The 20,463-nt window shown below is 40.3% G+C and overlaps 1 protein-coding gene across 6 annotated transcripts in view; it reads left to right on the top strand.

The window, feature by feature from the left end:
- Positions 1-20,463, top strand: part of ERC1 (ELKS/RAB6-interacting/CAST family member 1) — a 490,300-nt gene that overhangs the window by 205,989 nt on the left and 263,848 nt on the right. For 4 of the 6 annotated variants that reach the window (XM_056117812.1, XM_056117811.1, XM_056117810.1 and 1 more), the window contains one exon: positions 8,212-8,347. In XM_056117812.1, the coding sequence (XP_055973787.1) occupies positions 8,212-8,347 (136 nt within the window). Of the gene's footprint in view, positions 1-7,754; positions 7,812-8,211; positions 8,348-20,463 lie in introns of all 6 variants that reach the window. The other 2 variants (XM_056117809.1, XM_056117813.1) reach the window with 1 other exon arrangement.

Genomic DNA, 20,463 nt, shown 5'->3' with positions numbered 1-20,463 from the left:
ACAGGACTAATAGAAATTAAATTATTTCTTTTTCCATCTTTGATTTTTTCTTCTTGTACTTTAATCTGTCCATTTCCGTGTGAGAATGGGGACAGTTAAATTTTTTATTTCTCTTTTCATTTCTCATAATGATTAGGAATTCACTGACAATTTGAAGTCACTGTAGTCTCATCTCTCCTCTTTTCTGCTTGAAGAATAATAAATGATGAAAGTGCATTTTAAATTTAGTGAAAATAAATTCAAGCTCAAATCCCTCTGAGTTAAAAAGTCTATATTAAGCCATTAAATTCCCCCTTTTTACTTCCTGGAGCGATAGCACAGCGGGTAGGGCGTTCGCCTTACAAGCGGCCAACATGGCCGACCCGAGTTCGATTCCTCCGCCCCTCTCGGAGAGCCCGGCAAGCTACCGAGAGTATTCGATATGCCAGACACAGTAACAACAAAGTCTCCAATGGAGACGTTACTGGGCCCGCTCGAGCAAATCGACGATCAACGGGAGGGCCTTTACCTTTACAGTATAGATTTATTTACAAATTTGGATTTTGTTCTGATTTAAGTGAAATTTCATATTGATCTGCTTATAAGTGAATAGAAGAAAATTATGTTTTGTCTCAATATTTATTTCTAATTGTAGACTCAAGAAAATGTCCCCTGAGCCAGAAGGATTAGCCAGTGGTTGGAAGCTTGCCACAAGAGTGTGTGAAGGTTTGAAGCATAGTTAGGATAGAGAAGGTATCAGCATGACAATAATAGTTGGAAATGATAATTTTGAGCAGGAATTGAGTGTTGAAAGTAGATAAAGGATGTACCTGATAACCTTTCATTATCTATATTGCAAAACAAACAAAAAAGTCCCCTGATTTTACTCTTAGCATCTGTTTTGAAAAGGATTTCTTTTTTTCCTTTCCCTGAGACACAATAGTGGAAGTATGTCAATGAGGCAAGGAAATCATGTGTGTTCATCTGCTCTTATTACTTAAAAACCTTACATGCTCTAATCCTCATGTATTTTCACGTGTGCATACTCACATAGGCAAGGATGTGGGATAGGAAAGAACTTAAAGAGATTGGTTTAATCTCACAATTTATCACATGTATCCTATTTGTCTAGCCTAGATGAAATAATTTTATTATATTCAGTTACCTATTAGTTTTTGGACCACACTCAGCTGTGCTCGGGGCTTACTCCTGTTGGGCTCCCGGGACCATATGGGATGGGTCAGCCCTGTGTAAAGCAAGCATCCAGACCCCAGTTATCTATTAATTTTTTAAGTACAAATGTCAACCATTAAACAAGATTAAGTAAACTTGAAAATATGAACGATCAGTTGAGAAATGGAAAATCCAAGACCCAAAATATGAGGAGCAACTCAAATGTGCCATTGTCTCATTTTTAAGGACATAACATGAATATTTTATTTGTTTGTTTATTTATTTATTTATTTATTTGTTTTTGGGTAGGGCGTTTGCCTTGCACACAGCCAGCCCTGCCGAGCCGGGTTCAATTCCTCCGCCCCTCTCAAAGAGCCCAGCAAGCTACAGAGAGTATATTCAATATGCCAAACACAGTAAAAACAAGTCTCAAAATGGAGACGTTACTGGGCCCTCTCGAGCAAATCGATGAACAATGGGAGGACAGCTTTTGGGTCACACTTGGTGATGCACAGAGGGTACTCCTGGCTCTGCACTCAGGAATTACTCCTGGTGGTGCTCAGGGGATCATATGGGATGCTGGGTATTGTACCCGGGTTGGCAGCATGCAAGGCAAATGCCCTACCCACTGTGCCATCGCTCTAGCCCACCATAAATATTTTAAAACTATTTTGTGTACGCTGGAAAATTTGGGAACCACAGAGAACCTTAAAGAGAAAAAGGAAACATTTGCCTTTTGTGCAAGGGGTGGGGTGTGTCACACCTGGTGGTGCTTAGAGACTTCTATCCTTTGTGTTCAGGGGTCCCTCTCAGAGAGAATATCAAGGCGAACTGGGGCAAACTGGGGTCAGCTGCATGCAAGGCCAGTGCTTTACCCTTGTGCTGTCTTTCCTGATCCATTTTCCCTGTTAAATAATGTTGTACTTTCCTTGGTTGTCCACATGTTGCATACTATACACATATTTTTAGGATCATGCTGTGTTCAACTTGATTGTTTTTATCTGGGGGCTCCAAACTTGTGGTTCGTGACTGTATCTTTTAGGAGACCCATCTGTTGCCAGGGTTACAAAGCGTGGACTCCAGCCCTTCGAGAAGTCTCTCCAACAGATATGTTTCTAACTTAGCAGTTTGTCTTGTCTCTGTCGAGGTGTGGTAGAACCATGGAACATCATTAAAGATCAAATCAACATATTTAAAAATTACACACAATTGGGGTGAGGTTGAGGTAAGAGAAGGGCAATGGATGTTTCTTTTCTGAAACTGAGCTGATAATCCTTATCTGTTCCCAAGATGGTGATAAGATTGGATACAGATCAGCATAATTATGGAGACATAATTATGATAAAAGTCCCAAATGATTGGCTTTGATGCAATCAAATTTTGCCTATATTTAACTTTTAGCCAAAAAAATATTCAAGTATTTTGGTTTCCTTAACTCCATGTATCTATCGTAATACTCCCAATAACTAAGCTACTAGCCAGACTGGTAACATCTGGGATAATTCACAGTTCTGAGGTGAAAAGAATATGTACATCATTCATTTTTTGTTTTTTGGCCTTTTGGGTCACACCTGGTCATGCACAGGGTTACTCCTGGCTTTGCACTCAGGAATTACGCCTGGCAGTGCTCGGGGGACCATATGGGATGCTGGGAATTGAACCCGGGTCAGCCATGTGCAAGACAAACGCCCTATCCACTGTGCTCTCGTTCCAGCCCCATCATTAAATTTTTATCCTGAAATTGCAAAGCCTTTGCACTTAATAAACTTAATATCCTGAAGAATTTAATTTTGAAAAAAAGCTCTGCTTCATAAAAATGAAGATTTTGCTCCATTTATCTATTTTTAAAATGCAAAGCTCTGTATGTTTTTTCCTTTAGTTGATAAGGTTGATGTTAGTTTGATAAAAATAAATATCATCACAGAATACTCTGAACTAAGTAAGGAGAATCAGATCTAAACGTTGCTTCCTTTTCTGTTTCTTCTAGTGGAAACTGCTTTTGCTGTATTTATTTTCTATGGATGAATCTGCCTGTAGCTTTCTCAGATGACAGAAAGAGGGGTTCTGAAATGTTCCTACTTATGGTCTCTCCATACCCTTTTTCTGTCTTACCTTCTATGTCCTTCACTCTTTGTTTGATTCTGAATATTGTAAATCCTATGCTGAGAGATATTTAGAAATGATTTTCTTTGCTTATTATGTTCAGGTAACGTCATATTCGAATCACCTGAAAACATTAGTTTTCAGGTCCTCAGAAAGAGAATTCCACAGCTGTTTCAGTTGCTCCTGAGTGCGCTGCACCCGTGTTTGGAGTTGAACCCAGCTTCCTGCATGCAAAACATGCATTCCACCCCCTCGCACCATCTCCCAGCCCCTTACAGTTTTGTCTTTGACAGTTTCATTAACTATATTCTCTGATAAACTTTACTTCACAAAGCTATAAAAGTATTTTTTAAAAAATTGGTCTGGGGGCTGCACTTGGCAATGCTCAGGGGTTACTCCTGGCTCTATCCTCAGGGATCACTCCCAGCTCAGGGGACCTTGTGGATTGCTGGGGATCAAATTGTGTTGGCCACATGCAAGTCCAGTGCCCTGCCCACTGTACTACTGCTCCATCCCAAAATACTGCTGTTTACAATAAAATTTATGTAAAGAATTTTATAGTGGAGGTAACATAAAGGATTTTATTTCATGGTAAAATTGGCTTTGTATCAGAAAATCTAAGAAACATTCAGTCAATTCTTTGTTCACTCATTCAGAGCTCCTTTGAGTAGGGCCTATGGCCACACCCCACGCTGCTTGAAGGTCATCCCCAGTGATGTTCTGAAACTATTGGTGTTGGGGGATCAAATCCAGTACCACGACATAAGACATATGTGTGCTAGACCATGAAACTGTCTCCCCAGCCCTTCATTTAGAGCTTTTGGCAAATAGGAATAGATGAAATGTGCCAGTGGGGGGGGGGGGGGGGGGAAGTATTTGATCATAGTGAAATATAAGGAAATAATTTAGAATTAGGAGAAAGGTGAAGATTCACATTCATTTACTTACCAGCATATGTCTGATGCTTTTAGCAAGTGAAATATGACAAAATATAAAAATGGAAAAGTACTGTTTTGTATAATTTAGCTGTCTATAGTGAAAAAAAAGAATACACACACACAGTCAATAAAATTTGCAGGCATCTACCACATTTGTAAGGTAAGAAACTCATAAAGAAAAACAATCTGTCAGCTTTTCTATCAACAAGAGGAAATTGTAGGGTTTGGGAGAAAAGTTAAAGAGTAGAAACCTGTGGGTTGCTTGCGTTTGCCTTGGTTTGGTTCTTGGCACAGCATCTTCCTCCAGACCCCACTGGGAACAGTCCCCCAGCAGCTGATCCAGGAGTGGTCCCCCCCGCCCCCTGTACTATCAGGTGTAGTTGAAAAACAAAGAGGAAAACAAACTTTTTAAATTTAAGATTTAAAAAGTTATTTAAGAATTTATTTAAGAAATGTAGCAGGAGCCAAAAAAGAGACTGCAATTCACTAGGAGTGGGAAAATTGGACATTGCATGTTTTCAGATGTGAGACAATGTGAAGTATACAGCATGGAATCTTTGAAGACTGATTTTCAGTATTCAAAATAAAGGTGTGGGGGGTAGTGGGAGGGCCTTGAAGGTGTGGGGGACAGACTCGGGATAAGCAAGTTAATTTACACCATGAAAAAACACGGTGACCATGTTCTTCATAACTACCTCAGTTATCATAGGGCCTTTACCCTTTATATAAGAATTTCAGAATTGGCCAATCAAATATCATAAAGCCAGCTAATAACTAACTCATCAGACAAACATCCTGTTCACTAAGGCTCCAAAATGTCAGTGATGAGGCTGGAATGATAGTAAAGCCGGTAGGGTGCTTTGCCTTGCATATAACCAACCAGGTTTCAATTCCTGGCACTCCATATGTTCCCACCTCAGCCACTCCAGGAATGATTCTTGGCTGCAGAGTCAGGAGTTAGCCCTGAGTTCGGCCTGGTATGGCTCCAAAACAAAACAAACCAATGACAAAATGTGATTTATTTTCAGAACTGACTCAATTTCTATAATAACACAGTGACATTTTTAAAAAAGAGAGGATATGAAAGGCATAGGACAGAAAAAATGTATTGATGAATAGCTACTTGAAGGATTTAACAAACACAGTGTTGTGGCAAGCAAAATAACTGTAAGGCAGTTTGTTTTGAGACAGCTGAGACATCTGAATATGGAGGGGATGTCATATGATAATTGTCATGATCACTATCCTCCCGTTGTTCATCGATTTGCTCGAGCAGGCCCAGTAATGTCTCCATTGTGTGACTTGTTGTTACTGTGTTTGGCATATCGAATACGTCATAGGGAGCTTGCCAGGCTTTGCCGTGAGGGTGAAGTACTCTCAGTAGCTTGCCCAGCTCTCCGAGAGGGGTGGAGGAATCAATCCTGGCTCGGCTGGGCTGGCTGCGCGCAAGGCAAATACCCTACTGCTGTGCTATTGCTACAGCCCCATGATAACTATATATTCTTAATATTTCCATTGTTGAAAAAAGTAGTTTTGTTGGTGAATTTCATATAAAAATGTATAATGTCATGGTCTCTGGAATTTAAAGTGATAGCAAAACAGATAGGGCCCCAGGGAATATAATAATGCAAGCCTTTTATTGGAAAAGTGTTTACTTTGTTCAAAACCTATTAAGGAGAATGAAATAACTAGAGATACATGTAATGTTAATTAATTGAAAAATTCAAGAGTAAGAAAGCATCATTTCCCGAAATGATACAGAGACTCAAGGCAGTTTCAATCAAAATTCCAGAAGGCTGGTCTCACATTTTGGTTGGTTAGTTGATTGCTTGGAGGCTGGCTGCCTGGCTTGGACAGGGCAGAGTGAACAGGATGTTTGTCTGATGAGTTGGTTATTAGCTGGCTTTATGATATTTGATTGGCCAGTTCTGAAATTCTTATATAATGGGTAAAGGCCCTATGATAACTGAGGTAGTTATGAAGAACATGGTCAGCAGGCTAGACCTAGAAATTGAGACGTACTACAGAGTCTTGTATAGATTTGGCACAAAAACAGCCAGAAACTGCCAGAGTCAAGAATCTTACAACAGGCATACAAGTGTATAGAAACTTGAACACAAATGCTGTGTGTCTTAAGTTTTACTGGGAAAATTATCAGTGAATGTAAAAAGTGAAACTTAATTCTTCACCTTTTACCATACCTCTAAATTGAAATGATATCTTTGCCTCATAGCATATACCGTTAGTTTCAGGTTAACTTATAATTTCAGTGTGAAAAACTAAATTTCACAACTTTTAGTGGAAAATCCTCATGGCTTTGATTTGGAACTGACTTTGTGAAAAAGTCATAAAATTGCAAAACAGAATGGAAATGATAGATTGATGCATTTGAAATCACTTTGTTTTGTCTTGTTTTTGGATTATACTTGAGATGCTCAGGGGTTACTTCCAGTCACGCCTGGCAGTGCTGGGGGACAAATGGGATCCTGGGGATCGGAACTGGGTCGGCCACATCCAAGGCCAGCACCCTTCCTATGGTACTCTCTCTCCGGCCCCAAAACAGTTTTTCACCTGTTCAGTTGTACCCTGCTTCAGTTGTACCCTGCTTCAGTTGTACCCTGAAGCAAAAGAATGATTTGTTAGATTGAAGGGAAATACTTTTTGTAGCATAATAGGCAAGAGTTATTATCTAGAATATATAAAGGATGGCTATAAATCATTAAGAAAAATTTCTGAATTGAACAGTTGAGGGTAGGGTTCCAGGACTCAGGATAAAGCTTATGCCTTGCTAATGCGATGCCCTGGACTCCATCCCTAGCACCGAAAGTAAGGAAAAAGGCAGAACACCCACCACCAATTTTATGTGAAATAAACAGGGATAAGAAAACTACATTATATTTATTGATCATTGCGCCTCAGACCATTTTGACTGGAAAATATTTCATGGCATGCTTACACTACAGTTTGTTTATTCATTTGTCCATTAAAAGCATCTGGAATATATACATTGTTTATTTATTTTGAATAAAATTGCTCAATAAAGGTTAACATGCTCAAAAGATGAAGTTTAGTAATAAGCTTTATATATACATTTATATATGCATTTACATATGTAAATGTATGTATTTGTAAACTTTATATATATATATATGTAAACTGAATGAATATCCACAGATACAGCAAAATGTATTTTAAACACAAAATTTAGGGTCTAGGTTATTCTTTTCTTACTGTAGAGGAAGTGAATTAGCATAGGATGAGATATATAAAGAGCTTCAGAATCTTATGTATTCTGTGCTTAAGGATTCCCAGGTCTTTGTGTCATTATTTAAATTTGTATACATATATATTACAAATTTTTGAATTTTGGAAATATTTACTTACAGTAAAATTAGAGTTGTATTACAGACTCATTTTTTTAATCAGCCGTTCTACTATTTCATATTGATGTTAGAAGATTATATATATACACACATATGTGTATATATATATTTTTTCGGTATAGGGGGTTTGGGACCACACCCAGCAGTGCTCAAGGCTTACTCCTGGCTCTGTCCTTAGGGATTACTCCTGGCAGGGTTTAGGAGGACCACATGGGGTGCCAGGGATCAAACCCAGGTGAGCTGCTGTCAAGGCAAGCATCCTACCCACTGTACTATCACTCTGACCCCAGTTTCCATGGTTTAAATTTTTCATAATTTTATATGTTTGTATTTTTGTATATCTCTCATTTGTTTTCTCTTCTTCTTTGAAACTATTCCATGCTTGTCTTTTCTTTTAAACGCTTCCATTGTGTTTCATTAAGTACCTGATAAATACATATTCCAGCCACTTCTTCATTGTTGACACCCTGCTGCCACTGGTACGAAAGCATTTTCCAGTGTCAAAGCAGTAGTTTGTCAGCAGTGATTCTTTGTTGTCTTTCAGCTCTTTCTTGATGTCAGTCATGGAAGTCTGAAAAGAAGTACGTTCTTTTATGTATGAAAAACTTGATTTGTTTTCTCCCTCCTATCAATAGGCAAGTGAAAGACCAGAATAAGAAGGTTGCAAATCTGAAGCACAAGGAACAGGTGGAAAAGAAGAAGAGTGCGCAGATGCTGGAGGAGGCCCGGCGGAGGGAGGATAATCTCAACGACAGCTCCCAGCAGCTCCAGGTTAGGATGCAGGGAGGTCCAGAACGGATCTGGCGAAGAGATGGGACCTGTAACTGCACGTGATTTTTCTCTACTTCCTTATCTCCTCTTTTTCCTCTTTCTAACCCCGCTTGCTGCCTTCCTAGCAGACTAACTGATAAGCAGTAAAGGAATGGCTTTCAGTAGAGAAGGCCAGTTTTATTCCACAGCTTTGGGAGGAATCCCAGCAGAGAAGGAAGATCATCGTGCTGCCTCTTCATCCACACGCAGTGGTAAGTTGAATGGCAGTTCAATAAACGGATTCGGAGACCCTTCAAGGTAGTCAGCATAGCCATTTGCCAGTTTCCTGAATGAAAGTACATGGTTTATTCTGTTTGTTGGCTGTTTGCCACGCATTTTTCCCCTCATCTTACCCTTCCCTTCTTCCCTTTCTTCCTTCCCTTCCCTGCCCTCTCCCCTCCCCTTCCTTCCCTTCTCCTTCCTTCCCTTTCCTTCTTTTTTCCTATTCTTCTCTTCTATATTTTTCCTCCCTTTTCTTTTTTTTTCTGTTTACACTTACCAAAAAAAAAATCACATTTTACCTAGGTTGAAATAAACTATGAAAAATGGATTTTTTTCCACCAAAAAAAAAGAAAACCCCAACATATGTCCTTATTATTCCTGGATAAGCCATAAAACATTTTGTAGGGTTTTTGTAGTTTTTGCTTATTAGTCAAGATGAGGGCAGTACCATTTATTTTATTGCTTTGGGGGGAGGAGGGACTGCATTTGGCAGCCATACCCAGCTTGCTCAGGGTCTGCTCCAAGCTCTGTTTTCAGGGGCTGTTCTTGGTGGTGATCAAGGAACCATCTGCAGTGCCAAAGATTTGAACCAGCTACAGCTACCACAGCAGCATGCAAGGCAAGTGCCTTGCTTTGCAGTCTCTCTCATACCCCTTTTCTGTTTTAGAAAGATTCATTTTGAGAGCATATGCCATAGACACACAGTTTGTATAAACTAGACTGTTTTAATTCACTTAAGTGATCACCGTTATGTCAACCTAATTATTCAGAGATCTATTTTTTGACAAATATTTTCATTTTATTAGCAAAGAATTAGCTTTGAAGCAAAGGCATATCATTTTCAAAACTGTCCAAATTAAGGAAATTTATCACCTGTTATTTCAACTTCAGTTTATTCAAAGGAAATATTGAATTAGTTGGAAAGAAAATTTAAAATGAACAGCAGTGTTCTTCTAAAAAGTGTTTTTCTCTAGTTTTTGAGGCAAATGTGCATAATGCAGTCTATTGCTATTTAAATCTTCTGCAGATTGACTCATATCCCAAAAATAAAATCATTATAGATAAAATCACTGTTGTGTTATGAATTTGGAACATGAAATCTCATTCTTTTCTGGCTAAGTTTTCTTTTCCTTTTCCTTGGAGCTTTAACTTATTCATATGCAATTTGGAAATTGGTGAGAAAAATGTAAATCATCATGCTATTTTTACAATATTTTGTTTATTGAAGCAGTGATTATTGAATCAAAATAATTAGGCAAAAGTCCTTTTAAATGAAGAAAATTTGAAGTGAATTTTTACTTCAGAAAATCTTGATAATAAACTCTGTCAGTCACTGATGGTTTTCAGAGACACAGTATCCTTGCATTCATTGACTTTTTTTTATTGAATCACCATGAAATAGACAATTACAAAGCTATTCATGATTGGGTTTCAGTCATACAATGTTCCAACACCCCTCCCTTCACCAGAGAACATTTCCCACCATCAGTATCCCCAGTTTCCCTGCCACCAACCCCTACTACCCCAGCCTGCCCCTGTGCAGGCAACTTTCTTCTCTCTCTCTCTCTCTCTCTCTCTCTCTCTCTCTCTCTCTCTCTCTCTCTCTCTCTCTCTCTCCTTTTGTGCATTATGCTTTGCAATACAGGTACTAAGAGCATTGTGTTTGTCCAGGGTGTTCAATATTTTTATCGGGAAGGGACAGCTGGCATAGCTTTTTTTAACTGGGTGGTGACTTTGGGGTGTGCACGATTGCCAGGGCTTCTGAAAGCACAGGGAGATGCGGGGAAGTAGCCCATCCCAACCCCAAGAAATCCTGTAGATTTCTGTCACAAAACCTGTATACCTGGATTTTCAGCAGGTGACTGTCTCAGTGAGGTCCATCCCAAGAGAGTGGAGCCTGCTGGATTGTGGGAGCAAGCATCTGCCCCAGGTTCCGCTTGGGCAGGCACTGGGCTGACCCGCTCCCCTCCAGTGTACCCCAGTCTGTTCAGCCTTGTGTGAGTCCGATATAAAATGTGGGTTTTGATCTCTTTTGAGATTTACTTGTGAGTCTATGAAGCAAGGCCAATAAATGATTTGTGTGGCTGAGCTGGAGGTGGTATGTGGGTCTGGCTTCCACTTACCTTACTTTTGGTAGTTTTAATTTCTCAGAAAACTTGGTCCTTAGTTGTTGGAGTCTGGCCAGGTCACAGCAGGTGATTTGAGCATGTCAGGAAGCCTGGGGGTACCTTGGGCTTCAGACACATTCACCCTGCTGGTCTACTGGTTGCACCACAGCCTCTGTCTCCAGTGACAGTGGCAGCAGTGGAACTGTCAGGGCACAGGACAGGGACCAGGGCTGCTACCATGTGGGACTGGGTGCCTGGGTTGGCTGCAGCCACTAGTCCAGCAGAACCTGAACCAGGTGCACATGCCCCCATCCTGGGTCTCCAGGCAGTTGGTAGTCAGGCAGGTTTTCCTCCATAATATTCTGTGTGCGGCGTGGGCTGCTCTGGGGAAGAAATGGTGGTGGGGCCCCATGGTGGGACCCCATGGTGGGAACCCTGGGTGCCCCTCAGCTCTGGGACCTGTGCTCTGAGGTGGTGCCATGTTGGACCCGAAGAGCCCGATTCAGTAACTTTGAAACTCAGCTGCACCCGTAACGCTGGGAGGCCAAAGGCTGTGGTAGTTCCACCAGCTGTTGGCCATCTGCCACCATCCTTACGAGTCCCACTCCCGGTGGGTGCTCTGTGGTGGGCTTTCCCTGAGACAACATCCAAGAAGTGCCCACATTCACTCAGAAACATTGGCTGTCCAGAGTGCTGAGAGCTGCTGTCCCTCGGCCACCTCTGACACTGCCTCAGTGCCGCCTCTGTCTTGATCAGAACTCCCAGGGATGAATTTAAACCAGGCCCATCTGACAGTAGCAGCAGCACTCCTGTAGTAAGTTAGCTCTGTGCCAGTTTCACTTGGTTCTGGTGGTTCACATTACTAACCTTCACAGTAAGTCAGTGGCCTGATGGTTTTGCACAGTTGTTAGAAGAGGAAACTAGACTTAGAGTCACGAACTACTTTACATGTATACAACTTTCTAAGTGGCTCAGCCGTGATTTCAATGGAGACTTCCTGGACCTACAACCGATCAGTGATTTTTGCTTTAGAGAAGAGTACCAGAAACTTGTTGGCAGGCTCTGAGATTCCAGCTCGGGCTACTAATCTGTTGTCCTATTATTTTTCTCTGGTCACAACTTCTGATTGAGTATGATTGTATGTTTATCCTGCAATGAGGCCATTTTTAAACTCTGTGACAAATTCATTTCAGACATAAAGGTATACTTTCTTAATTTTTTAATTCCTTTTAATCCCAACTTTTGCTGATTATAAAATCTACTCTTATGTTAGAAACAGTTTATATTTCTGCATATACATCAGCTCTTGATAAAGCAGTATGTTAATTTTCTCTTCTCCTTTGCCAACAAATTAATACTGACAACATCCTGTTCTGCTCCCTCTTTCATAGGATGGCAGGCTAATAGATGACAAAGCAGTTTATTTTGTTTTATTTTTTTTCTCATTACCACTGAAACAGACTACTTTTTCATGCCTTGAAGGAAAAACCATGTCCAGGGCTGGGCAGATAGCTCAAAGGGCCAGAGTGCATGCTTTGCACGCAGGAGGCGAGTGTTAGATTCCGGCCATCTCACCACCCTGAGTACCACCCGGTCTCCTGAGCACACTGAGTGTGACACAAAAACAAATAAAGTAAGAAAACATGCACAGACTTCGTCCCTAACTTTAGTTTTACTCGTTTGTAACAGTACTGTAATGTGTGTTGGAGGGTAGAAGGCGCACCTGGCATTTGAACTTGTGACAGTCCATTTGTAAAGCAGATGCTTTAGACTTGCTCTTTTTCTTTGGGTCCTGTATTTTGTTTTTAGAAAACATTTAAGTCAGTTAGAGTCATATGTTTTCATTGTACTGCTGATGTTAGGAGCGATAGCACAGCGGTAGGGCGTCTGCCTTGCACGCAGCCAACATGGCCGACCCGAGTTCGATTCCTCCGCCCCTCTCGGAGAGCCCGGCAAGCTACCGAGAGTATCTCGCCCGCACGGCAGAGCCTGGCAAGCTCCCCGTGACATATGCGATATGCCAAACACAATAACAACAAAGTCTCCAATGGAGATGTTACTGGGCCCGCTCGAGCAAATCGACGAACAACGGGAGGGCCTTTACCTTTTTACCTTAATAGAATCCAAAGGTCAGCACTTAAAAACATTTTTCAGTTTCATAAAGTTGTTTACAATAATTGATTACATTCAATATTTCAGCACCAATTCCACCACCATTACACACCATTATCTCAAATTTTCTCACCACCACTAAAGCCTGCCCCACCGGTAGGTGCTAAATAATTTATTTTGTATTGCTTGTTATAAATAGTATAGGATGTCACACAGCTGCAAAAGTGGCCATGCGCTCCTGGGTATTTAAAACTTTAAATTATTGGGGCCTGGAAATATCTCTGTGGTGAGCTGCTGTCTTCCGAGATTCATTTGTGAGTCTCTGAATCATGGTCATTAATATGCTTAAATGGCACCTGGAGGCCGTTCATGGGCATGACGACCAGGACACTTGATGGGAAGGTAGATGGGGAGGGACAACCCATACCCGCCTCCTTGTGGCCTGGAGTTTTCAGTGACTGTTCCGCGTACCTGGAGGTTTGTGGCCGCCAAGGTTCATTTGTAGTAGGCGGAGAGAGAACGCCTGCTCCATCGAGGCACCCCGGTGAAACCCTGGTGAAATCAGCTTCTTTGTGATGAGCTGCTGTCTTCCGAGATTCATTCGTGAGTCTGTATCTGTTTTATTTCCCATTGCCACTGAACACATTTGTATGGATAGTGCCAGCAAATACGTAATTTCCTTTTGTTGGTCTGCAGAGCAAAAGTATTGAGTGAAAGTTTAGGGACGGTTGAAACTTCCTCAAAATTTCTATCTAAGACAATTAAGTTATATATACTTTTAGCAATACGTTTCATTTTCCCCATAGTTTCTTTGCTCATTTTAATGCCTCTAGTATCTTCACACTATTTTACATTTCATGTTCTTTAAAACTATTTTTTTGATGTTGAAATTTCCCACATATTGAACTTTAATTGCATTTGCCAACCAGCTTCAAGATTTGTGCCTGTTTAAATCAATATGATACACAATTAAGTGGAGTTAGGATGTTTGTCTTTTTCATTCATTCTCTTTCAGACATTTTCCTTTTGATCCATGCATACTATATGTTGTTGTAAGGGGAAAAAAGTCTTCTAAATTATGTACTTATCTTTCCAAGGCCCCCTCTCCCCCTATTCATTTCCCATTTACATGGGTTTAACCATTTTTCATCATAATGTTAATGTTATTTAAGTTTTCTAACTATATTGTATAATTCATGTTTATGTTTAACTCTCTGACATACATGAAATGTATTTTAATGTATCTTACAAAATATATCTTAAAAGTATTCTTTTCTGATACCTAGTTATCTTACTAACATTTATAGAAAGGAAAAACTGATTCCCTCCCCCCATACTTGTTTCTGTATGGTATGGGGTTTGGGCTACACATGGCAGTTTTCTAGGGTGCTCCTAGTAAAGTGCTCAGTTCAGTACTGGGGATCAAACACTGCCCAGCTACATGCGAAACATGTGCTCCTGCCATTGGGATATCTCCTTGGCTCTATAAAATAAAAGAATTTCTCTAATCTTATGCTACATATTATAGAAATTTCCATTTAAGTGGTTCTAGATTGTTGTGTTTTCAATATATTTTCAAAGATGGTAAGACATCTGTACTATCATTAATTCTTTTCATCCCTGATTTTAAAAAGTGCATAAATAACCTTTAAAATAGCCTCTGCTGGGGGCTGGAGCAATAGCACAGCAGGTAGGGCTGCTGCTTTGCACACTGCCGAACAGGATTTGGTCCCCAGCATCCCATATGGCCCCCCAAGCACTGCCAGGAGTAATTCCTGAGTGCATAACCCCTGTGCATCATTGGGTATGACCAAAAAAAGCAAAAAAAAATTAAGTAAATAAAAATTTTAAAAAATAGCTTCTGAGATTCTTTATGTTAATTTTTTTAGAGAATGTTGCTCTTGTAGTTTATTCATCCCCAGCCAGAGACTAATTTTACTTGTTATCATGCATATCTAATTTTTTTCTTTGTCACATTGATAAAAAAAAAGATAATCTGCAAAAGTGTGTTCTTTGGCAATCCAGATAACTAAAGTGTTAAATATTTTCAGAAATAGGGGGCAAGGGGTGGGGTTGATAGGAGGGAACCTGGGAAATGTACACTGGTGGAGGGATGAGAGTTGGAAATACTGTATGACTGAAATCCAATCATGAACGCTTTGTAAAACATATAGCACTGTGGCACTGCCCTCTCGTTGTTCATCGATTTGCTCGAGTGGGCACCAGTAACGTCTCACAGAAAATTGTGAGACTTGTTGTTACTGTTTTTGGCGTATCGAACACGTCATGGGTAACTTGCCAGGCTTTGCCGTGTGGGCAGGATACTCCTGGTAGCTTGCTGGGCTCTCCGAGAGGGGCGGAAGAATATAACCTGGGTCCGCCACGTGCAAGTCAAATGCCCTACTTGTTGTGCTAATAAAATAAAATTAAAAATATACTACTTTTAGAAGTATGAGTTAAATATATTCACAACAGAAACTAAATATATATAGTTTATATATGTGTGTGTGTGTGTGTCACGTCCCTCCCGTTGTTCATTGATTTGCTCGAGCAGGCCCAGTAACGTCTCCATCGTGAGACTTGTTGTTACTGTGTTTGGCATATCGAATACGTCACGGGTAGCTTGCCAGGCTCTGCTGTGCAGGCGCGATACTCTCGGTAGCTTGCCGGGCTCTCCGAGAGGGGCGGAGGAATCGAACTCGGGTTGGCGTGTGTGTGTGTGTGTGTGTGTGTGTGTGTGTGTGTATGACTTCCAGAAATTCTGAGGAAAAAAATTACATGGAACCGGCAATTTTAAAGGATAAGAATAATGTTGATAAATGCACTTAGTTTACTTCCTTGTGAAATGAAGATAATTTCATGCGTATGAAAATGAAGTTGTATATAAAGCACCTAGCTCAAAAAGATGGTGAAAATTAAAGTGATGATTACTATAAAGGCATTATAGCAGTATGTTAACAGAAATGCTACAGTAAAGGATAAATGTGCAGTCATATAATTATAATTATTTTATAAAAGAAAGCACTGGCTTTATTAGAAGAGGAAAAAGCTTGATTTTTTTCTGGTCAGATTCTGTGAGAAATTTGTCTCAAGGAATTTTTATAGAGCAGTGCTTCTCCACTGGGGGCCGTTTTGGCACTCAAGGGAAACGCGACAATATCTGCAGACATTTTTTGTTGGTTTTGCTTCGGGCTTTTATGTTCATCCTGACAGTTCTTGAGGGACTACACCTGATGTGTGTTGCTTAGGGGTCATTGGCAGTGTTGCTCAGGAAACCACGTGGTACGAGAGATCAAAATGACAGTTCTAGCTCTTAAAACAATCTCTCTTGCCATATAGGCATTCCCCTTCCCGCCCCCCCAGCCCCCTACCACACACTTTATTTAAGCACTGTGGCTTAAAAAGTTGTTCCTGCTGTTTTGTCACAGGCATCATATTTCGACACCAGCCCTTCCCTCCGCCATTGTCTCCTTTTTCCTCACCGCCCTGCAAAACTGCCTCCTGAGCAGACCCAGAATAATTTATTTTCTATTGCTTGTCACCACTAACTGGTTAACGGAATGATTAAGAAATATGTCCGTAAAGGAAAATTAGTGAGAATTGTATTGTTGAATTACTCTCCCCATGGGGACATTAAGTCCTTGCCTGAGCTGCAAGTTAAGCTTTCTGTTAATACTTTGTTCGTCAAGATTGCGCGGGTTCTAGGTTTACATCCCATCTATTCTGCTGCGCTGCTACTAGTACGTCAGTGCTGTAGAATTTGAAGATGTCGCTCCAGAAAATCTAGAATATTTCATGGGGCAGTCTGGCCAGAGGCCTGGTGGCGACTTTGAGGTCTGGGTAAAGCTGCCAAGTCTTGGTGGGGTGGGAGCTGGCCCACTCCCTTCTGAGATCCCCTGGAGGTCTCAGCCAGGAGCAGATGTCCAAGAAACTCTAGTGGCTAGTTGATCTTTTTAGAGATTTATCCATGAGTCTCTGGACAAAGGCTGGTAGGTGAGCTTACCTGGCGATTGAAGATGATTCGTGGGCATGGCTCCTGGGACTTCTGGAAGTTTGGGGAGGTGGGAGAGACTACCCATTCTGACTCCAAGAAGACCTAGAGTTTCCAGTCACCAAAACCTGGGTGCCAGAAGTTTTCATCAGATTAAGTTCTTTGTGAAGCTCAGTCCCGAGGCACAAGAGTTCGACCGGAGGTATGGTGGTGACTTTGGGGTGTAGGACTGGAGCCATACAGACCTTTCTAATTGTCAGGACTTCATAGGTGGGAGCAGCTTGGGGTGGCTCTGTAAGTTGGCAGAGGCTCAGGATGCTGCTACACCAACTACCCACAGAAATGTGTTATTCACTCAACATGTGAGTGATAGCCCAAGGTAAAAATATTCTAATTGAATTCTTTATTCGGACTATTACTGTGGGGGAAAAAAGTATTACTTTGGAAATGAGTTTTATTTGAAGATTATAACATGTAAGTTATATTTTATATTCTTGTCTATTCATTGTTAAGACCATCACTGTTAAGTCAAAATTCTTTAATGGGAGTGCTGTGAGCCCAGATAGTTCTGCCTGCATACACGTTTTTCTGGAACTCAGATTTGCTGTGAGACAGTGCTAGGGAGAATTATGACCAGTGAATAGTTTGCATTGCACCTTATTCATCTCTGCTGGGTATACAATACTAGACAATTTATTCTGATTGGGTAACTATAAATAGCTATTGAAGTCATTCTGTGTCATTCTGTGTACGGAGACTCAAAATTGAAAGACATACAGAATTGAGAGAGTTCTAAGAATATTGAATATGTCCGTCATACTCTTTTACTTGAATTTCTTTGTTAGTGTTTTTTTGCGTCTCAATAGATAAGCAATTGAAGATTTGTATATGAGATTCTTATCATCAAATACACATTTGGGCCTATCGATATTTTTGCAAAGCATGAGAAGTAAAGGGATATAGTCTTGCTTTGTTTCTGTTTCTAAAAGGGATTACTTTAGTATATTTACTATAGACTTATTTACTCGAGGATTAGAGTACACACTTACGTTAAAAATAAATACTTTATGCATAATGTTTTGAATTTTTTATTATGTTGAACATTTCATCTTTATCAGATCAAAGTTGGCTTAGGACCCGGGAGGTGGTTAGTTAACAGGGTTAGAGCACAGGCTTGGCATTTGGGAGCCCTGATTTCACTTCCTGGCTCTGCATGGTGTATTGAGCACCCAGCTTGGAGTAACCAAAAACATCACTAGGTATGGGCCCCAAAAAGGGAAAAAACAAAATCAATTTAAAACAACAAGGTTTATTTTTCCCCACCGTTGTTGCTCAGTGACTACTTATCTGGTGTTAAAAGTGAACACATGAAATATTTGACTTTAATAAGTGACTTTACTTCATTGAAATTGCACTTTGCCACAAAGGAGTAGTTCTAGTTTGAAATGTATCTCTTTATTTTTTTCTAAAAATACAATGCATTTTACACGTGCATAAAACTTAAACATTTATATAGAATTTAATATATAGAAATCAATCATCTCAGTAAATTAGAACATATGGAATTTTAGAGATCATGTAACCAGAAACCATTCTTTCACCTTTTTAATAGGAAATCATTATTATGACTGATTTTTTTAAAGGACAGTGTATATATTAAGTTTAAGAAATGCTGAAATGGGGAGATAGCTTAAATGGTAGAGGACATAATTAATACATAGGACACCCAATGTTTAATCCCCGGAATTATAGCATTCCCCACCCCCAACAATTCTAGGTAAAATCCTGGTCTGCCTAGGCACCACCGTCCTGAGAACTGCACCATCAGACCTGCACTGCACCCTGGGCAAGCATACCCAGAAATGGCTCCAGCTTTATTTTATTTTATGAGCCACACCTGGAGGTGCTCAGAAACTATTCCTGGCTCTGTACTTAGGAGCGGGCCCTGGTGGTGCTCCGGGAGGTCATATGTGGTACCCAGCGTTCTTCCTGAGGTTGGCAGCATGCAAGGCATGTACCTCAACCCCTGTTCCATCTCTCCAGCTCTGGCAACTGTTTCATAAATGAACTCGACCATTGCCAATGGAGTGGGGAATGAGGGAACTAACTTATGTTCCTTTGGAAAACGTTTTCTTGACTACTGTAAAGCAAAGAATATTGTAAAGCGGGTGCTGAAGAAATTGTATATAGGTCTGAGTAATAGTATAATGGGTAGGGCACTTGCCTTGCAGACGGTTGATATGGGTTCTATCCTCCGCACCCCCTATGGTCCCCTGGACTTGCCAGAAGTGATCCTTAAGCACAGAGAACTAAACCCTGAGTACAGCAGGGTATGACTCCCAAATAAAACAAAACAAAACTGTATATGAATATTGTAATCTTATAGTAATCATGTTTCTGACGCAAATTAGTCCTTCTCTAAACACTCTATATGTAAGTTAGAATTCAGTAAATAGAGGAATGCATTCCAGAGTGTGAGAGCTGTTTTTATGTTGTTAGAGAAAGAAATTGTGTACAAAATAGTCAGGTTTAAATAAACTGGTGTTGGGCTGGAAGTACAAATATTAGTATGGATTTATTATATTGACATATGATAGGTACAGAACTATTGTTATATATTTATGCAGATAGATATTAATCATGCACATATTTCTTAACTGCGGATTTTGAAGGCCTACAAACACCATTCTTGATTCCCAGCTTTGGAGTTCTGTGTGCCTTTTCCAGGAACGTGAACCCCAAGGCATCTTAGAGAATTATTGTTCCAGGGCTCTGGCAGGGAAGACGCATGGTAAATACTGTAGACAGCATTGGGACAAAAGTAGAACAGGCCTCCAGGAAATAACTGGACTTGTGGAAAGAGCACAGGAGCCAGCATGGGGAAGCTCCTAATATGTTGCTACAATCTGAGTAAAAACTAACTAACAATAATGATAATATTGGATTCTAATCCTTAGAATAAAATCATGAGTCCTTTTTATTGTAAATGCATGAGTTAATAGGGGAGCACAGATAACTCTTTCTCGGCAAGCTACCGAGAGTATTCGATATGCCAGACACAGTAACAACAAAGTCTTCAATGGAGACGTTACTGGGCCCGCTCGAACAAATCGATGATCAACAGGAGGGCCTTTACTTTACTTTACTTTACTTTATAGGTTGTTAGTAGGACAGAAAAAAATGGATTTTTTAAAAAAAATCACCATGAAACAAACACCGCATTAATAATTATTGCAGATAAGATCTTTGTCCAGTGTGAATATTATTGGGCGAGTGTTAGAGTGATAGCAGAATCTGATAGCTAAAGTACCTTCCCCAAGATATTTATTAGCTTTAAAGGGAAGACTCAGTGAAGTCTCAGTGAGGAAATTAGCAAATTCCATCTTAAGAAAATAGTTGGGCTAGTATTACCTGTGATGACGCATAGAATAAGAATCTCTGAGGAAACTATCGTCTCTGGTTATTATTTCTTTCAAAAAAAGAAATGCAACCTTATCACAGACACAAGTGAACACTAAACAAATCCTGGGACTCTGGGGCTAATGACTCACAAAGTTTCCTTCCTTCCTTCCTTCCTTCATTTTACTTTTTGGGTCACACCCAGCGATGCTTAGGGGTTACTCCTGACTGTGGACTCAGGAATT

Source organism: Sorex fumeus, unplaced genomic scaffold (assembly GCF_029834395.1).
Source record: "Sorex fumeus unplaced genomic scaffold, SorFum_2.1 ptg000036l, whole genome shotgun sequence".
Lineage (NCBI taxonomy): Eukaryota > Metazoa > Chordata > Mammalia > Eulipotyphla > Soricidae > Sorex > Sorex fumeus.
Note: the sequence above shows the minus strand (reverse complement) of the source record. Positions and strands in the feature narration are given on the sequence as shown.